The sequence below is a fragment of the Heptranchias perlo genome, chromosome 31 (genome assembly GCF_035084215.1).
Source record: "Heptranchias perlo isolate sHepPer1 chromosome 31, sHepPer1.hap1, whole genome shotgun sequence".
NCBI lineage: Eukaryota > Metazoa > Chordata > Chondrichthyes > Hexanchiformes > Hexanchidae > Heptranchias > Heptranchias perlo.
In genome coordinates, this window is record NC_090355.1 from 33,716,666 (window position 1) to 33,733,351 (window position 16,686).

General features: G+C 51.0%; 1 protein-coding gene across 1 annotated transcript in view; it reads right to left on the reverse strand.

The window, feature by feature from the left end:
• Positions 1–9,299, reverse strand: part of LOC137300354 (laminin subunit gamma-3-like) — a 66,512-nt gene extending 57,213 nt beyond the window's left edge. The window contains 1 exon segment of the mRNA XM_067969437.1: positions 8,855–9,299. Coding sequence (XP_067825538.1) covers positions 8,855–9,230 — 376 coding nt within the window. The 5' untranslated portion in view covers positions 9,231–9,299.
• Positions 9,300–16,686: the final 7,387 nt, after the last annotated feature.

The following is a 16,686-nucleotide window of genomic DNA, read 5'->3' on the forward strand; positions in this document are numbered from 1 at the left end:
AGGGAATTCCGGAGCTTAGGGCCTGGGCAGCTGAAGGCACGGCCGCCAATGGTGGAGCGATTAAAATCGGGGACGCGCGAGAGGCCAGAATTGGAGCAGCGCAGAGATCTCGGAGGGTTGTAGGGGCTGGAGGAGGTCACAGAGATGGGGAAGGGGGCGAGGCATCAAACTCAAGGCGACTTGACTCACTCACTCACTGTTTGCTTATTATTTTTACACCAGAGCCAAACACACAGGCCTTCTGTGCTTTTATGGTGTAATTAGATATGTAGAGGAAAATATGAGACAATGGTTATACCACGGCTGTTTTTTAACTAAACCAATAATCAGTAACAAGTCCCCTGGGTGATGCTGGTTGACTGTTGTGTGGTTAGAATGTTCTTATTTGCAATTGTAAATCGTCAAAACAGCGACGGGCGTGGGAGAGGTGGAATGCCTGGGGCCTAGTTCTGGTCTCATTAAAGTTAAGCCTGATTAAAAAGGCTCTCGTCTCACATGGTTGTTAAGCTTGTGGAACATCCCGGACCTGGGGGCTGCTAAGTGTTTATCTTTCATCTCCCGGCAGGAAGCCCAATCTAAACTTCCTCTGGATTGGGAACATCTGCGGAGACTCTTTGAGTGTGTCTGGTCTGGGAACGGCCTGACCCGAGTCCCCCAGTCGAGAGAGAAAGGGAGGCAGAGACACACACACAGGGTGTCCGCCCCGTTGCTTTTATCTGTCTGGAACATCGGCCTGCACCACCGCACAGGAACGGGGCACGCAACAGTTGACCTTGAAAGGAGAAGCCAAGTGTCTTGAAGAGGTGGCACATTGCGTTGGGTCACTCAGAGTCCAACCCAGGTGTTTGTATAACGAAAAAATCCGTGGTGAAATTCATCCTCTCGATAAAACTTTACCAAAAATCCAAGCATTTATATCCCTCCTTTCATGACCTCAGGATGTCCCAAATGCTTCACAGCCAATAAAATACTTTTGAAGTGTAGCCACTGCTGTAATGTAGGAAACGCAGCAGCCAATTTTGCGCACAGCAAGATCCCAAAAACAACAACGAGATGATGGCCAGATAATCTGCTTTGGTGATGTTGAATGAGGGATAAATATTGGCCTCGGGACACCGGGGAGAACTCCCCCGATCTTCTTCGAAATGGTGGCCGTGGGATCTTTTACCTCCACCCGAGGGGGGGCAGATGGGGCCTCGGTTTAACGTCTCATCCGGAAGACCTACCCAAATAAGGAAGGGCAGGTGACAGAAGTGTTAGTGAGGGATCACTTTGGGACCAGTGATCATAATTCCATTAGTTTTAAGATAGCTATGGAGAAGGATAGGTCTGGCCCAAAAGTTAAAATTCTAAATTGGGGAAAGGCCAATTTTGATGGTATTAGACAGGAACTTTCAGAAGTTGATTGGGAGAGTCTGTTGGCAGGCAAAGGGACGTCTGGTAAGTGGGAGGCTTTCAAAAGTGTGTTAACCAGGGTTCAGGGTAAGCACATTCCTTATAAAGTGAAGGGCAAGGCTGGTAGAAGTAGGGAACCTTGGATGACTCGGGAGATTGAGGCACTAGTCAAAAATAAGAAGGAGGCATATGACATGCATAGGCAGCTGGGATCAAGTGGATCCCTTGAAGAGTATAGAGATTGCCGGAGTAGAGTTAAGAGAGAAATCAGGAGGGCAAAAAGGGGATATGAGATTGCTTTGGCAGATCAGGCAAAGGTGAATCCAAAGAGCTTCTACAAATACATAAAGGGCAAAAGGGTAACTAGGGAGAGAGTAGGGCCTCTTAAGGATCAACAAGGTCATCTATGTGCGGAACCACAAGAGATGGGTGAGATCCTGAATGAATATTTCACATCGGTATTTACGGTTGAGAAAGGCATGGATGTTAGGGAACTTGGGGAAATAAATAGTGATGTCTTGAGGAGTGTACATATTACAGAGAGGGAGGTGCTGGAAGTCTTAACGCGCATCAAGGTAGATAAATCTCCGGGACCTGATGAAATGTATCCCAGGACGTTATGGGAGGTTAGGGAGGAAATTGCGGGTCCCCTAGCAGAGATATTTGAATCATCCACCGCTACAGGTGAGGTGCCTGAAGATTGGAGGGTAGCAAATGTTGTGCCTTTGTTTAAGAAGGGCGGCAGGGAAAAGCCTGGGAACTACAGACCAGTGAGCCTGACATCTGTAGTGGGTAAGTTGTTAGAGGGTATTCTGAGGGACAGAATCTACAGGCATTTGGAGAGGCAGGGACTAATTAGGAACAGTCAGCATGGTTTTGTGAGAGGAAAATCATGTCTCACGAATTTGATTGAGTTTTTTGAAGGGGTAACCAAGAAGATAGATGAGGGCTGTGCAGTAGACGTGGTCTACATGGACTTCAGCAAAGCATTTGACAAGGTACCGCATGGTAGGTTGTTACATAAGGTTAAATCTCATGGGATCCAAGGTGAGGTAGCCAATTGGATACAAAATTGGCTTGACGGCAGAAGACAGAGGGTGGTTGTCGAGGGTTGTTTTTCAAACTGGATGCCTGTGTCCAGCGGTGTGCCTCAGGGATCGGTGCTGGGTCCGCTGTTATTTGTTATTTATATTAATGATTTGGATGAGAATTTAGGAGGCATGGTTAGTAAGTTTGCAGATGACACCAAGATTGGTGGCATTGTGGACAGTGAAGAAGGTTATCTAGGATTGCAACGGGATCTTGATAAATTGGGCCAGTGGGCCGATGAATGGCAGATGGAGTTTAATTTAGATAAATGTGAGGTGATGCATTTTGGTAGATCGAATCGGGCCAGGACCTACTCCGTTAATGGTAGGGCGTTGGGGAGAGTTATAGAACAAAGAGATCTAGGAGTACAGATTCATAGCTCCTTGAAAGTGGAGTCACAGGTGGATAGGGTGGTGAAGAAGGCATTCAGCATGCTTGGTTTCATTGGTCAGAACATTGAATGCAGGAGTTGGGATGTCTTGTTGAAGTTGTACAGGGCATTGGTGAGGCCACACTTGGAGTACTGTGTACAGTTCTGGTCACCCTATTATAGAAAGGATATTATTAAACTAGAAAGAGTGCAGAAAAGATTTACTAGGATGCTACCGGGACTTGATGGTTTGACTTACAGGGAGAGGTTAGACAGACTGGGACTTTATTCCCTGGAGAGTAGGAGGTTAAGGGGTGATCTTATGGAAGTCTATAAAATAATGAGGGGCATAGATAAGGTCGATAGTCAAAATCTTTTCCCAAAGGTAGGGGAGTCTATAACGAGGGGGCACAGATTTAAGGTGAGAGGGGAGAGATACAAAAGGATCCAGAGGGGCAATTTTTTCACTCAAAGGGTGGTGAGTGTCTGGAACGAGCTGCCAGAGGCAGTAGTAGAGGCGGGTACAATTTTGTCTTTTAAAAAGCATTTGGACAGTTACATGGGGAAGATGGGTATCGAGGGATATGGGCCAAGTGCAGGCAATTGGGACTAGCTTAGTGGTATAAACTGGGCGACATGGACATGTTGGGCCGAAGGGCCTGTTTCCATGTTGTAACTTCTATGATTCTATGATTCTATGATTCTATAAAGACTGCAGCGTTGAGGGGAATCCAGGAGCATCTTCGGATGCAACATTGGAAACCGTTCCCCGACACAGCGACCTATGGTGGTGCAGTGCCGTATCACAGCACTGAGATGTGCCAAAGTGCTTTGCACCCAGTGACTTACTTTTTGAAGAGCAGTACCTGTTGTCACGTCGAGGTGCACTGTCTCTTTAAACCGTGCTTCGAGGCCACCTTTAAAAAGGCACTCGAGCAGCCCAATTCCTTGGAGCGTTAGAGCAGTTTCTGTGCACTCGAGCCACACAAAAAGCCTAAAGTAAACAAAGAAACCAGAACATTTCCAAACCCTTTCCTGGATTCCGAGAGGCTTGAGATCCAAGCCAGGGTCGGCCAAAGCCGAGGGCTCATTATTTAATCAACTTCGCTTTGTGATGTCTGGGCTAATAATTTAACGACATACGTCAACCCGGCATTCCAGATGTCTGACTATTTTCCCTGAAAATAATATAACGCGGCGGGAGGGGGTAAACGGGGAGTAAAGGCCCCCGCGGTTTTGCTCCATCCTGAGTTAAGATTACATCCGGATCCGGCTGACATCGTCAGACTCCAATTAGCATATTTAAAGAGGAACCCCCACCTGATCAGGCGGGGGCCTTTGTCACCTGCTCAGAAGAGCAGGTTAAAATTGGACACGGAGGGTAAGTGACCGGCCCGATTTTAATCGCCCCACCATTGGCTGCCAAGACCCTAAACACTGGAATTCCCTCCATAAACCTCTCCGCCTCTCTCTCTCTCCTCCTTTAAGACGCTCCTTAAAACCTACCCCTTTGACCAAGCTTTTGGTCACCTGTCCTAATATCTCCTAATGTGGCTCGGTGTCAAATTTTGTCCGATAATCAGTCCTGTGGGGACCTTTTACTACGTTGAAGGCGCTATATGAATGCAAGTTATTGTTGTTGTTGCTGGGTGGACTTTAATGGCCCAGTTTCCGCCCATCGGGTAGGATTAAAATCGCCTCCCGCTGAATCTTCCACGGACACGATGGGCCGAATGGCCTCTTTCTGTGCTTTATCATTCCATGATTATCAGGTCAATGGTCCATTGATCTTTTAGTAATTCAGCTGAGTCCAGCTCACCTTTCCAGACACTAGTGATGGAGGAGCCTACAGCTGTATGGGGTGCTCGGCACGACCTGACCCAATCCTCTTTTGGGGTGTTTACGTTGAGTTCTGGTCTCAGGACACTGACACCCGCCCACCAGCTGACTCCCCACATTTACACCGTTAAAACTCAACGGAACTGTAGGGTGGGGGGGAGGGTCAAAGAGAGGTAGAGCCTTAAAAGGGAGCAGGGTGAGGGAGGGGCCAGAAGGTGTCCTTCCAATGATCTTTGCGTTGCCCTCTCTCTTCAGCACCTGCCTCAATTAAAGAAAAGAAAGACTTGCATTTATATAGCGCCTTTCACGACTTCAGGACGTCCCACAGCTCTTTACAACCAATGGAACACTTTTGAAGTGTAGTCACTGTTGTGATGTAGGAAACACGACAGCCAATTTGCGCACAGCAAGATCCCACAAACAGCAATGTGATAATGACCGGATAATCTGTTTTAGAGATCATGGTTGAGGGATAAATATTGACCAGGACACCGGGGAGAACTCCCCAGCTCTTCTTCAGACTAGTGGCCTTGGGATCTTTTACCCGAGAGGGCAGACGGGGCCTCGGTTTAACGTCTCATCTGAAAGACGGCACCTACCGACAGTGCGGCACTCCCTCAGTACTGCGCTGGAGTGTCAGCCTGGATTATGGGGCTCAAGTCTCTGGTGGGGGAGAGGGCTACCCACTGAGCCACAGCTGACACCAACAGCACAGGGCTGGAGATGAGGTTTTCCTTTTAAGTTACAAAATATTGGCCCACTCAGTTGAACAAAGCTGTGGTGGATCAAGGGAAGGGCCTCCCCGACTAATTGGAGACTGCAATTATCACGGTACAGAAATAAACCACTTTCAGACATTAAGGATGTCCTGTGCAGTTCACATCGAAAGACTAAACAACTCAGGACCTCAGACGAGCAAACACTTGTGTGTTTCCTTGACTTGGCTTCACGCCAAGGAGTATTTATACTTCCAGGATTCAGTAGCGGAAGAAAAATAAAATGCAGCGTCTTTGTCCTAACCGGACACGTCTAAAAATTGTAAGACGGACACTCTCCAGTTCAGGGGCTGAGCACGCCAACTCCAAGGCCGATTTGCAGGGCAGCCTATCGGTCACACTGGCGGTGTCTTCATTCCCAGCACAGCCACGGTTTGGTGAGGTGGAGCAGTTCATCCCTCTGACGCAGAGAATACTGGCCACTCATCGATCAACAGCAAGTGGGTTCTCCCCGGTGTCCTGGTCGACATTTATCCCTCAACCAACATCACTAAAAACACATGTCTGGGGGTCATTATCACATTGCCTTGTGTGGGATCTTGCTGTGCGCAAATTGGCTGCTGTGGTTCCTACATCACAACAGTGATTACACTTCGAAATGATGTAGAGATGCCGGTGATGGACTGGGGTGGACAAATGTAAGGAATCTTACAACACCAGGTTATAGTCCTGACACTCACCTGACAAAGGGGATAATCTCCGAAAGCTTGTGATTTTAAAATAAAATTGTTGGACTATAACCTGGTGTTGTAAGATTCCTTACATTTGTACACTTCGAAAGACATTTCATTGGCTGTAAAGAGCTTTGGGACGTCCTGAGGTTGTGAAAGGCGCTATATAAATGCAAGTTCTTTCTTTCTTACTAGTAATAGCAGTTTTGAATCCTGGTTTTTGGTCATGCGCTGATCCTAAAATGGGGTTTGGACATTTGGTAAAATGGAGAATCTGAAATGATGGGGTCCTTCTCCAGAGGGGAGATCCCCACACCCAGACCATAGGGTCCGACTCCCCACCACTCGGTGCCATGTGACAGTATGAGGGAGGCAGGGCCCACGTGGCCGAGGGAGCCCCGCCCCTTAATTTACATAAACGTAGGCTAATAGGTTCACGGTCAATCAGCTCCAGTTTCAAATTTACATACTCCGCTTTGATAGGTCAGATTATACATTAAAACCCCGCCCCTCGCTGTTTGCAGAGTCCGGGTGTTGCGTGCAGGTCCTAGCGCCGGCCGGATACTCATTCCATAAGTTTAAAATTGATTAACTTCTGTCGTTGAGTTTAGGGGGGTGACTCAAACGGGACTCTGGATCTGTGAGCTTTAAAAGCCAATAATAACAATAATAACTCATCCAACGACATCAGACAATTCCCAAAGGTTTTTTTTTAATGGTTCGCCCATCATCCCTGTGCTCGCTGACACGTCTCGATTTTAAACTTCTCATCCTTGTTTTCAAATCCCTCCACGGCCTCATCCCTCCCCTATCTCTGTGACCTCCTCCAGCCCTACAATCCTCCGAGATCTCTGCGCTCCTCCAATTCTGGCCTCTTGCACATCCCCGATTTTAATCGCTCCACCACTGGCGGCCGTGCCTTCAGCCGTCTAGGTCCTAAGGTCCTAATTCCCTCCCTAAACCTCTCCGCCGCTCGCTCCTCATTTAACACGCTCCTTAAAACCCCTCTCTTTGACCAATCTTTTGGTCACCTGTCTGTCCTAATATCTCCTTATGGCTCGGTATCCAATTTTGTTTGATAATCGCTCCTGTGAAGCGCCTTGGGACGTTTTACTATGTTAAAGGCGCTATATAAATGCAAATTGTTGTTGTTGTTGTCCTTTATTCCATTTCATCTTAACTTTTAAGAGGTAAATTTAACGAGTTCAGGACCTTGTTTAAAACCTGTGTTGAAAGCAACACCAGAGATTTGAGAAACAGAAATCACATCAGTTTGAGCCCGTCCCGACATGTCCCGCTGACAAACACCTGTTTTATATTTAACAGTAACTTCAACCCAGAAAAAAAATCCACAAACCACTTTTCAAAGTGTTTATGACCTCAACATTATCACTGAAAACACGTTTGAACTTCCAGAGACAGCTGTTCCACATGTTTCACTCACCCAAACCGTGTGAAAGGAAATTTAATTTAAAGGTCCATCAGATTCGCCTGATGGTTTACCTAAAGATACAGCAAGTAAAACCCATTCCTCCTGCTTTTGATATTCAATAAAATGCAGTAACGGGTTTAACATTCGACCACTGATTACAGCAAGTTTAACACATCACCCAAGCTTTTCTAAATTAATCCAATGGTTTGAATCATTTTGACAAGTTACCCAGTGATTGTAACAAGTTTAAACTTCACCCAGTGATTGTAACAAGTTACCCAGTGATTGTAACAAGTTTAACAAGTCACCCAATGATTGTAACACATCACCCAGTGATTTTAACAAGTCACCCAGTGATTGTAACAAGTTTAACAAGTCACCCAGTGATTGTAACAAGTTTAACAAGTCACCTAGTGATTGTAACACATTGCCCAGTGATTGTAACAAGTCACCCAGTGATTGTAACACATCACCCAGTGATTGTAACGAGTCACCCAGTGATTGTAACACATCGCCCAGTGATTGTAACGAGTCACCCAGTGATTGTAACGAGTCACCCAGTGATTGTAACACATCGCCCAGTGATTGTAACACATCGCCCAGTGATTGTAACGAGTCACCCAGTGATTGTAACGAGTCGCCCAGTGATTGTAACGAGTCGCCCAGTGATTGTAACACATCGCCCAGTGATTGTAACGAGTCGCCCAGTGATTGTAACGAGTCGCCCAGTGATTGTAACGAGTCGCCCAGTGATTGTAACACGTCGCCCAGTGATTGTAACGAGTCGCCCAGTGATTGTAACGAGTCGCCCAGTGATTGTAACGAGTCGCCCAGTGATTGTAACGAGTCGCCCAGTGATTGTAACACATCGCCCAGTGATTGTAACGAGTCGCCCAGTGATTGTAACGAGTCGCCCAGTGATTGTAACGAGTCGCCCAGTGATTGTCACGAGTCGCCCAGTGATTGTAACACATCGCCCAGTGATTGTAATGAGTCGCCCAGTGATTGTAACGAGTGGCCCAGTGATTGTAACGAGTCGCCCAGTGATTGTAACGAGTCGCCCAGTGATTGTAACGAGTCGCCCAGTGATTGTAACGAGTCGCCCAGTGATTGTAACACATCGCCCAGTGATTGTAACGAGTCGCCCAGTGATTGTAACGAGTCGCCCAGTGATTGTAACGAGTCGCCCAGTGATTGTAACGAGTCCATGGTGTCGGTCAGTGAAGGGATCACGCCCTCTGATTGAGTGACCGTGACACGGAGTCACGGCCCTGTCACTCACCCAGGTGCAGGGTCAGGTTGACGGAGTTGGGGAACTGGACCCCGTGTAACATGGACGGACTCTGCCACCAGGTGGGCTCCTCCTCGCTGTGGAAGTCGTTCAGGCAGCTGGCACTGTGGCTCCGCTCGGGGTCCCGGGCATCGCACACATGGCAGGACTGGGTGACTCCGGTGACGCCGGTCTGCAGGCAGTACTCCTCGGCGGGGGAGCCGCACACGGCGCTGGCCAGCACGGTCCGGCCGAAGGCAGCGTTGCAGAATTCGGGCATGCACCTCTGCGCCTCTCCGGAGCCCTGCCCGGAACACGAGTCCATCCCGGCCAGGGCACTGCAAAGGTGCAAGGAAAGAGCAGCGAGAAAGGAGAGCAGCCCAGCCATCACCACGCCGCAAGCCCTCTCCCTCCTCTCTCCCTCTGATCACCCTCCCTCTGATCTCCCTCCTCTCCCTCTGATCACCCTCCTCTCTCTCCCTCCTCTCCCTCTCTCCTCTCCCTCCTCTCTCTCCCTCTGATCACCCTCTCTCTGATCTCCCTCCTCTCCCTCTGATCACCCTCCTCTCTCTCTCTCCTCTCCCTCCTCTCTCTCCCTCTGATCACCCTCTCCCTCCTCTCCCTCTCCCTCTGATCACCCTCCTCTCTCTCTCCCTCCCTCTGATCACCCTCCTCTCTCTCTCCCTCCCTCTGATCACCCTCTCCCTCCTCTCCCTCTCCCTCTGATCACCCTCTCTCTCTCCCTCCTCTCTCCTCTCCCTCTCTCTGATCACCCTCTCCCTCTCCCTCCTCTCTCTCCCTCTGATCACCCTCTCTCTCTCTCTCCCTCCTCTCTCCTCTCCCTCCTCTCCCTCTCTCTGATCACCCTCTCCCTCTCCCTCCTCTCCCTCTCTCTGATCACCCTCTCCCTCTCCCTCCTCTCTCTCCCTCTGATCACCCTCTCTCTCTCTCTCCCTCCTCTCTCTCTCCCTCCTTCTCCCTCTGATCACCCTCCAGACACACATCCCACTCAGCCCATGACGACAGGAAAGTTTTCTTTTTTTAAAAAAGTTACACTTGAAAAATATTCCTGGTACCTGCCCTCTGGTGGGGAAATTCTGAGTACAGTCTGCAATAAAAAAACAGATTCAGATTTCAATCGTCCCTCAGGACGTCCCAAAGCGATTCACAGACAATTAAATACTTTTTTTTTAAATGTGGGAAACGCCACAGCTCACAGCAAGATCCCACTAACAGCCATGGGATAATGACCAGGTAATCTGATTTAGTGATGTTGGTTGAGGGGTAAATATTGGCCCCAGGACACCGGGGAGAACTCCCCCTGCTCTTCTTCCACATAGTGGACGTGGGATCTTTTACGTCCACCTGAGAGGGCAGACGGGGCATCAGTTTAACGTCGCATCCAAAAGACGGCACCTCCGACAGTGCAGCGCTCCCTCAGTACTGACCCTCCGACAGTGCAGCGCTCCCTCAGTCCTGACCCTCCGACAGTGCAGCGCTCCCTCAGTCCTGACCCTCCGACAGTGCAGCGCTCCCTCAGTACTGACCCTCCGACAGTGTAGCGCTCCCTCAGTACTGACCCTCTGACAGTGCAGCACTCCCGCAGTACTGACCCTCCGACAGTGCAGCGCTCCCTCAGTACTGACCCTCCGACAGTGCAACGCTCCCTCTGTACTGACCCTCCGACAGTGCAGCGCTCCCTCAGTACTGACCCTCCGACAGTGCAACGATCCCTCAGTACTGACCCTCCGACAGTGCAGCACTCCCTCAGTACTGACCCTCCGACAGTGCAGCGCTCCCTCAGTACTGACCTTCCGACAGTGCGGCGCTCCCTCAGTACTGACCCTCCGACAGTGCAGCGCTCCCTCAGTACTGACCCTCCGACAGTGCAGCACTCCCTCAGTACTGCCCCTCCGACAGTGCAGCGCTCCCTCAGTACTGCCCCTCCGACAGTGCAGCGCTCCCTCAGTACTGACCCTCCGACAGTGCAGCGCTCCCTCAGTCCTGACCCTCCGACAGTGCAGCGCTCCCTCAGTCCTGACCCTCCGACAGTGCAGCGCTCCCTCAGTACTGACCCTCCGACAGTGCAGCGCTCCCTCAGTACTGACCCTCCGACAGTGCAGCACTCCCGCAGTACTGACCCTCCGACAGTGCAGCGCTCCCTCAGTACTGACCCTCCGACAGTGCAACGCTCCCTCTGTACTGACCCTCCGACAGTGCAGCGCTCCCTCAGTACTGACCCTCCGACAGTGCAACGATCCCTCAGTACTGACCCTCCGACAGTGCAGCACTCCCTCAGTACTGACCTTCCGACAGTGCAGCGCTCCCTCAGTCCTGACCCTCCGACAGTGCAGCGCTCCCTCAGTACTGACCCTCCGACAGTGCAGCGCTCCCTCAGTACTGACCCTCCGACAGTGCAGCACTCCCGCAGTACTGACCCTCCGACAGTGCAGCGCTCCCTCAGTACTGACCCTCCGACAGTGCAACGCTCCCTCAGTACTGACCCTCCGACAGTGCAACGATCCCTCAGTACTGACCCTCCGACAGTGCAGCACTCCCTCAGTACTGACCTTCCGACAGTGCGGCGCTCCCTCAGTACTGACCCTCCGACAGTGCAGCGCTCCCTCAGTACTGACCCTCCGACAGTGCAGCACTCCCTCAGTACTGCCCCTCCGACAGTGCAGCGCTCCCTCAGTACTGCCCCTCCGACAGTGCAGCGCTCCCTCAGTACTGACCCTCCGACAGTGCAGCGCTCCCTCAGTACTGCCCCTCAGACAGTGCTGCACTCCCTCAGTACTGACCCTCCGACAGTGCAGCGCTCCCTCAGTACTGACCCTCCGAAAGTGCAGCGCTCCCTCAGTACTGACCCTCCGACAGTGCAGCGCTCCCTCAGTACTGACCATCCGACAGTGCAGCGCTCCCTCAGTACTGACCCTCCGACAGTGCAGCGCTCCCTCAGTACTGACCCTCCGACAGTGCAGCGCTCCCTCAGTACTGACCCTCCGACAGTGCAGCGCTCCCTCAGTACTGACTCTCCGACAGTGCAGCGCTCCCTCAGTACTGCCCCTCCGACAGTGCTGCACTCCCTCAGTACTGCCCCTCCGACAGTGCAGCACTCCCTCAGTACAGACCCTCCGACAGTGCAGCGCTCCCTCAGTACTGACCCTCCGACAGTGCAGCGCTCCCTCAGTACTGACCCTCCGACAGTGCAGCACTCCCGCAGTACTGACCCTCCGACAGTGCAGCGCTCCCTCAGTACTGACCCTCCGACAGTGCAACGCTCCCTCTGTACTGACCCTCCGACAGTGCAGCGCTCCCTCAGTACTGACCCTCCGACAGTGCAACGATCCCTCAGTACTGACCATCCGACAGTGCAGCGCTCCCTCAGTACTGACCCTCCGACAGTGCAGCACTCCCTCAGTACTGACCTTCCGACAGTGCGGCGCTCCCTCAGTACTGACCCTCCGACAGTGCAGCGCTCCCTCAGTACTGACCCTCCGACAGTGCAGCACTCCCTCAGTACTGCCCCTCCGACAGTGCAGCGCTCCCTCAGTACTGCCCCTCCGACAGTGCAGCGCTCCCTCAGTACTGACCCTCCGACAGTGCAGCGCTCCCTCAGTACTGCCCCTCTGACAGTGCTGCACTCCCTCAGTACTGACCCTCCGACAGTGCAGCACTCCCTCAGTACTGACCCTCCGACAGTGCAGCGCTCCCTCAGTACTGACCTTCCGACAGTGCAGCGCTCCCTCAGTACTGACCCTCCGACAGTGCAGCGCTCCCTCAGTACTGACCCTCCGACAGTGCAGCGCTCCCTCAGTACTGACCTTCCGACAGTGCAGCGCTCCCTCAGTACTGCCCCTCCGACAGTGCAGCGCTCCCTCAGTACTGACCCTCCGACAGTGCAGCGCTCCCTCAGTACTGACCTTCCGACAGTGCAGCGCTCCCTCAGTACTGCCCCTCCGACAGTGCTGCACTCCCTCAGTACTGACTCTCCGACAGTGCAGCGCTCCCTCAGTACTGCCCCTCCGACAGTGCAGCGCTCCCTCAGTACTGCCCCTCCGACAGTGCAGCACTCCCTCAGTACTGACTCTCCGACAGTGCAGCGCTCCCTCAGTACTGCCCCTCCGACAGTGCTGCACTCCCTCAGTACTGCCCCTCCGACAGTGCAGCACTCCCTCAGTACTGACCCTCCGACAGTGCAGCACTCCCTCAGTACTGACTCTCCGACAGTGCAGCGCTCCCTCAGTACTGACCCTCCGACAGTGCAGCGCTCCCTCAGTACTGACCCTCCGACAGTGCAGCACTCCCTCAGTACTGACTCTCCGACAGTGCAGCGCTCCCTCAGTACTGACTCTCCGACAGTGCAGCGCTCCCTCAGTACTGACCCTCCGACAGTGCAGCGCTCCCTCAGTACTGACCCTCCGACAGTGCAGCGCTCCCTCAGTCCTGACCCTCCGACAGTGCAGCGCTCCCTCAGTCCTGACCCTCCGACAGTGCTGCACTCCCTCAGTACCGCACTGGGAGTGTCTGCCTGGATTTTGTGCCCGAGTCTCTGGGGTGGGGACTTGAACCCACGACCTGCTGACTCGCTACTGGGTGAGTATATATGGGGGCAATTATATTTTTCATTAATTCTCTGGTTGGCATTTATTGCCCTTTTCCAGTTGCCTGAGAAGGTAGTGGGTGGGCCTTCCTGTTAGCAGGTGTTAGTCGTGGCTCAGTGGGGGGTACTCTCCATTCTGAGTCAGAAGGTCATGGGTTCAGGCCCCACGCCAGAGATTTGAGCACAAAATCCAGGGCTGACATTCCAGTACAGTACAGAGGGAGTGCTGCACTGTCCATGGTGCCGTTTCTCGGATGAGACATTAAATGTTCTCAGGCGGATGTAGAAAATCCTCTGGCACTGTTCCAATAAGAACAGGGGAGTTCTCCCCGTTGTCCCGGCCAATATTTATCCCTCAACAAACATCACTAAAACAGATGAGCTGGTCATTATCGTATTGCTGTTTGTGGGATCTTGCTGTGCGCAAATTGGCTGCCTCATTTCCTACATTACAACAGTGACTACACTTCAAAAATACTGTAAAGCACTTTGGGACCTCGTGGCGTTGTGAAAGGCGCTATATAAATGCAAGCTCTTTCTGATACTGCCAGTTCCTAGAAGCTGGAGAGCAGCCAACAGAGGGAGCCCCTGTGTCGTCTTACCCTGAGCTAATCTCCAATTCCTTTGACTTTCCCTCGTGCTTTTTCTGCAGGGTGTGCGGTGTGCTGCACAACAGTGGGTTCCAATCGGGTAACAAATAATCGGATCGTAGAATCTTACAGCACAGAAGGTGGCCATTCGGCCCGTCGTGCCTGTGCCGGCTCTTTGAAAGAGATGTCCAAATTAGTCCTGCACCCCCCCGCTTTTTCCGCATAACCCTACAAATTAATATTGAATCATAATTCTATACCATCAAAGGGTCTGTTCGCTTTCCGATTGGGTAGGCGGAGCGTCGTGAGGATGGACGCATCAGGTGACCAATGGCGGGAGCGTGGTGGCGGGACAGCTGGAGGTGGGAGGGGATTTCCTTCGCCCCACCATTGGCGGCCGCGCCTTCAGCCGTCTAGGCTCTAAGCTCTGGAATTCCCTCCCGAAACCCCTCCGCCTCTCTACCTCGCTCTCCTCCTTTAAGAGGCTCCTTAAAACCTACCTCTTTGACCAATATAGATAAGTGTGAGGTGGTGTATTTTGTTGGAAGAACAAGGAGACCACCAGCTCCTTGGAAAATAGGAGTCTGAATGGGGTCGAGGAGGAAAGTGATCTGGGGGTACGGATACACAAATCACTAACAGTAACGACGCAGGTTAATAAGGCCGTAAAAAAGCAAACAAAGCACTGGGGTTCATTTCTAGCAGGATAGAATTGAAAAACAGAGAAGTTATGTTAAACTTGTATAGAACCTTGGTTAGACCACATTTGGAATACCCTGTACAGTTCTGACCTCCATATTATAATAAGGATATTGAGGCACTGGAGAAAGTGCAAGAAAAGGTTTACAAGGATGATATCAGAACTGAGAGGTCAGAACTATCAGGGAAGAAAAAAGAATGAAGTGGAGATGCCGGTGATGGACTGGGGTGGACAAATGTAAGGAGTCTTACAACACCAGGTTATAGTCCAACAGTTTTTTTTGAAAATCACAAGCTTTCGGAGGCTTCCTCCTTCGTCAGGTGAGTGCCCTGATCGAGGTCTTTAAGATTATGAAGGGTTTTGATAGAGTGGATGGAGGAGACCAAAACTAGGGACCATAAATATAAGATAGTCACTAATAAATCCAATAGGGAATTCAGGAGAAACTTCTTTCCCCAGAGAGTGGTGAGAATGTGGAACTCGCTCCCACAAGGAGTAGCTGAGGCGAGTAGCTTGGATGCATTTAAGGGGAAGCTGGATAAACACAAGAGGGAGAAAGGAATAGAAGGAAAGAGTTAAATGAAGTAGGGGGGGAGGAAGCTCGTGTGGAGCATAAACATGGCCGTGGACCTGTAGGGCCGAATGGCCTGTTTCTGTGCTGTACATTCTATGTAACTTCCTGTGGTGGATCAATTCACCACGATGAATATGGATGCTCTCTTGCCCTGAGGGTATTGGTAAGCCTCAGCTGAAAGATTCTTCCATTCACACAGGTTTCTGCTCCTGTGTTGTTGCCTGAGGCTATTTTTACAGTGAATATTTGTCCTCTGTTCATTGGAAACGACTTTTGTTTTGACATTTGTGACGTGTTCAGGTCGTTAGAGATACAATGGAAGCTTATTTAACGTTTCTGCCCCCGATTCCACTGTATCCCTCCGCGCCTCATCATCGAACCCCATTAATGTCCAAGTGTTGATGTTAATTAGCAGTCGTGTGCCCCATTAAATGGTCAGCAATGGCACTCATCTCTAGGCACAGGCTTACTGTGAGATCCTGGGGGTAAATTTTGACTTTGAGCGATGGTGTTATACGGGCGATATCGGATCAACCACCTGACGTGTCGGCCCATGGCTCAGTGGGTGATATTCTCAACTCTGAATCAGAAGGTCGTGGGTTCAAACCCCACTCCAGAGACTTGACCACAAAATCCAGGCTGACACTCCCGGGGCCAGTACTGAGGGAGTGCTGCACTGGCGGAGGTGCTATCTTTCTGATGAGATGTTAAACCAAAGCACTGCCTGCTCTCTCAGGTGTGCGTAAGAGATCCCACAGTCACTATTTTGAAGAAGAGCAGAGGAGTTCTCCCTGGGGCCAATATTTATCCCTCAACAAACATTGCTAAGAACAGATTATCTGGTCATTATCATATTGCTGTTTGTGGGATCTTGCTGTGCGCAAATTGGCTGCCGCATTTCCTACATTACAACAGTGACTACACTTCAAAAGTACTTCATTGGCTGTAAAGAGCTTTGGGACCTCCCAAGGTCATGAAAGTTGCTATATAAATGCAAGTCTCTCCTTCTTTTTCTATACATTATCCTGTAGCCCCCCCCCGCAATCACCCTTCCCAGGATTTACCTGAGGTTAGAAGTCCAGTAAGAGACAGGAGTTCAGGTCAATTCTATTTCATAATAGGACGTCTGTGAATCCTATGGAGCAGATGAAATGTCAGTGGGAATCCCGAGAGTGCGGAGTCCCACACTCCTGCAGTATGTCACCCCTGAGTCCCTGTGTCTTTTACTGGACGTGGAACCTCTCAGTGGTTAATAGGTTATTTATTGCCTTTTGTAATATCATCCCACAGTTACCTTCCTGCTACCATAGCAAGCCAGTCTGAGCTGACCACTGTCCACTCCCCAATGGTCAGTGTAAGGTCAATCATCAAGTGTGT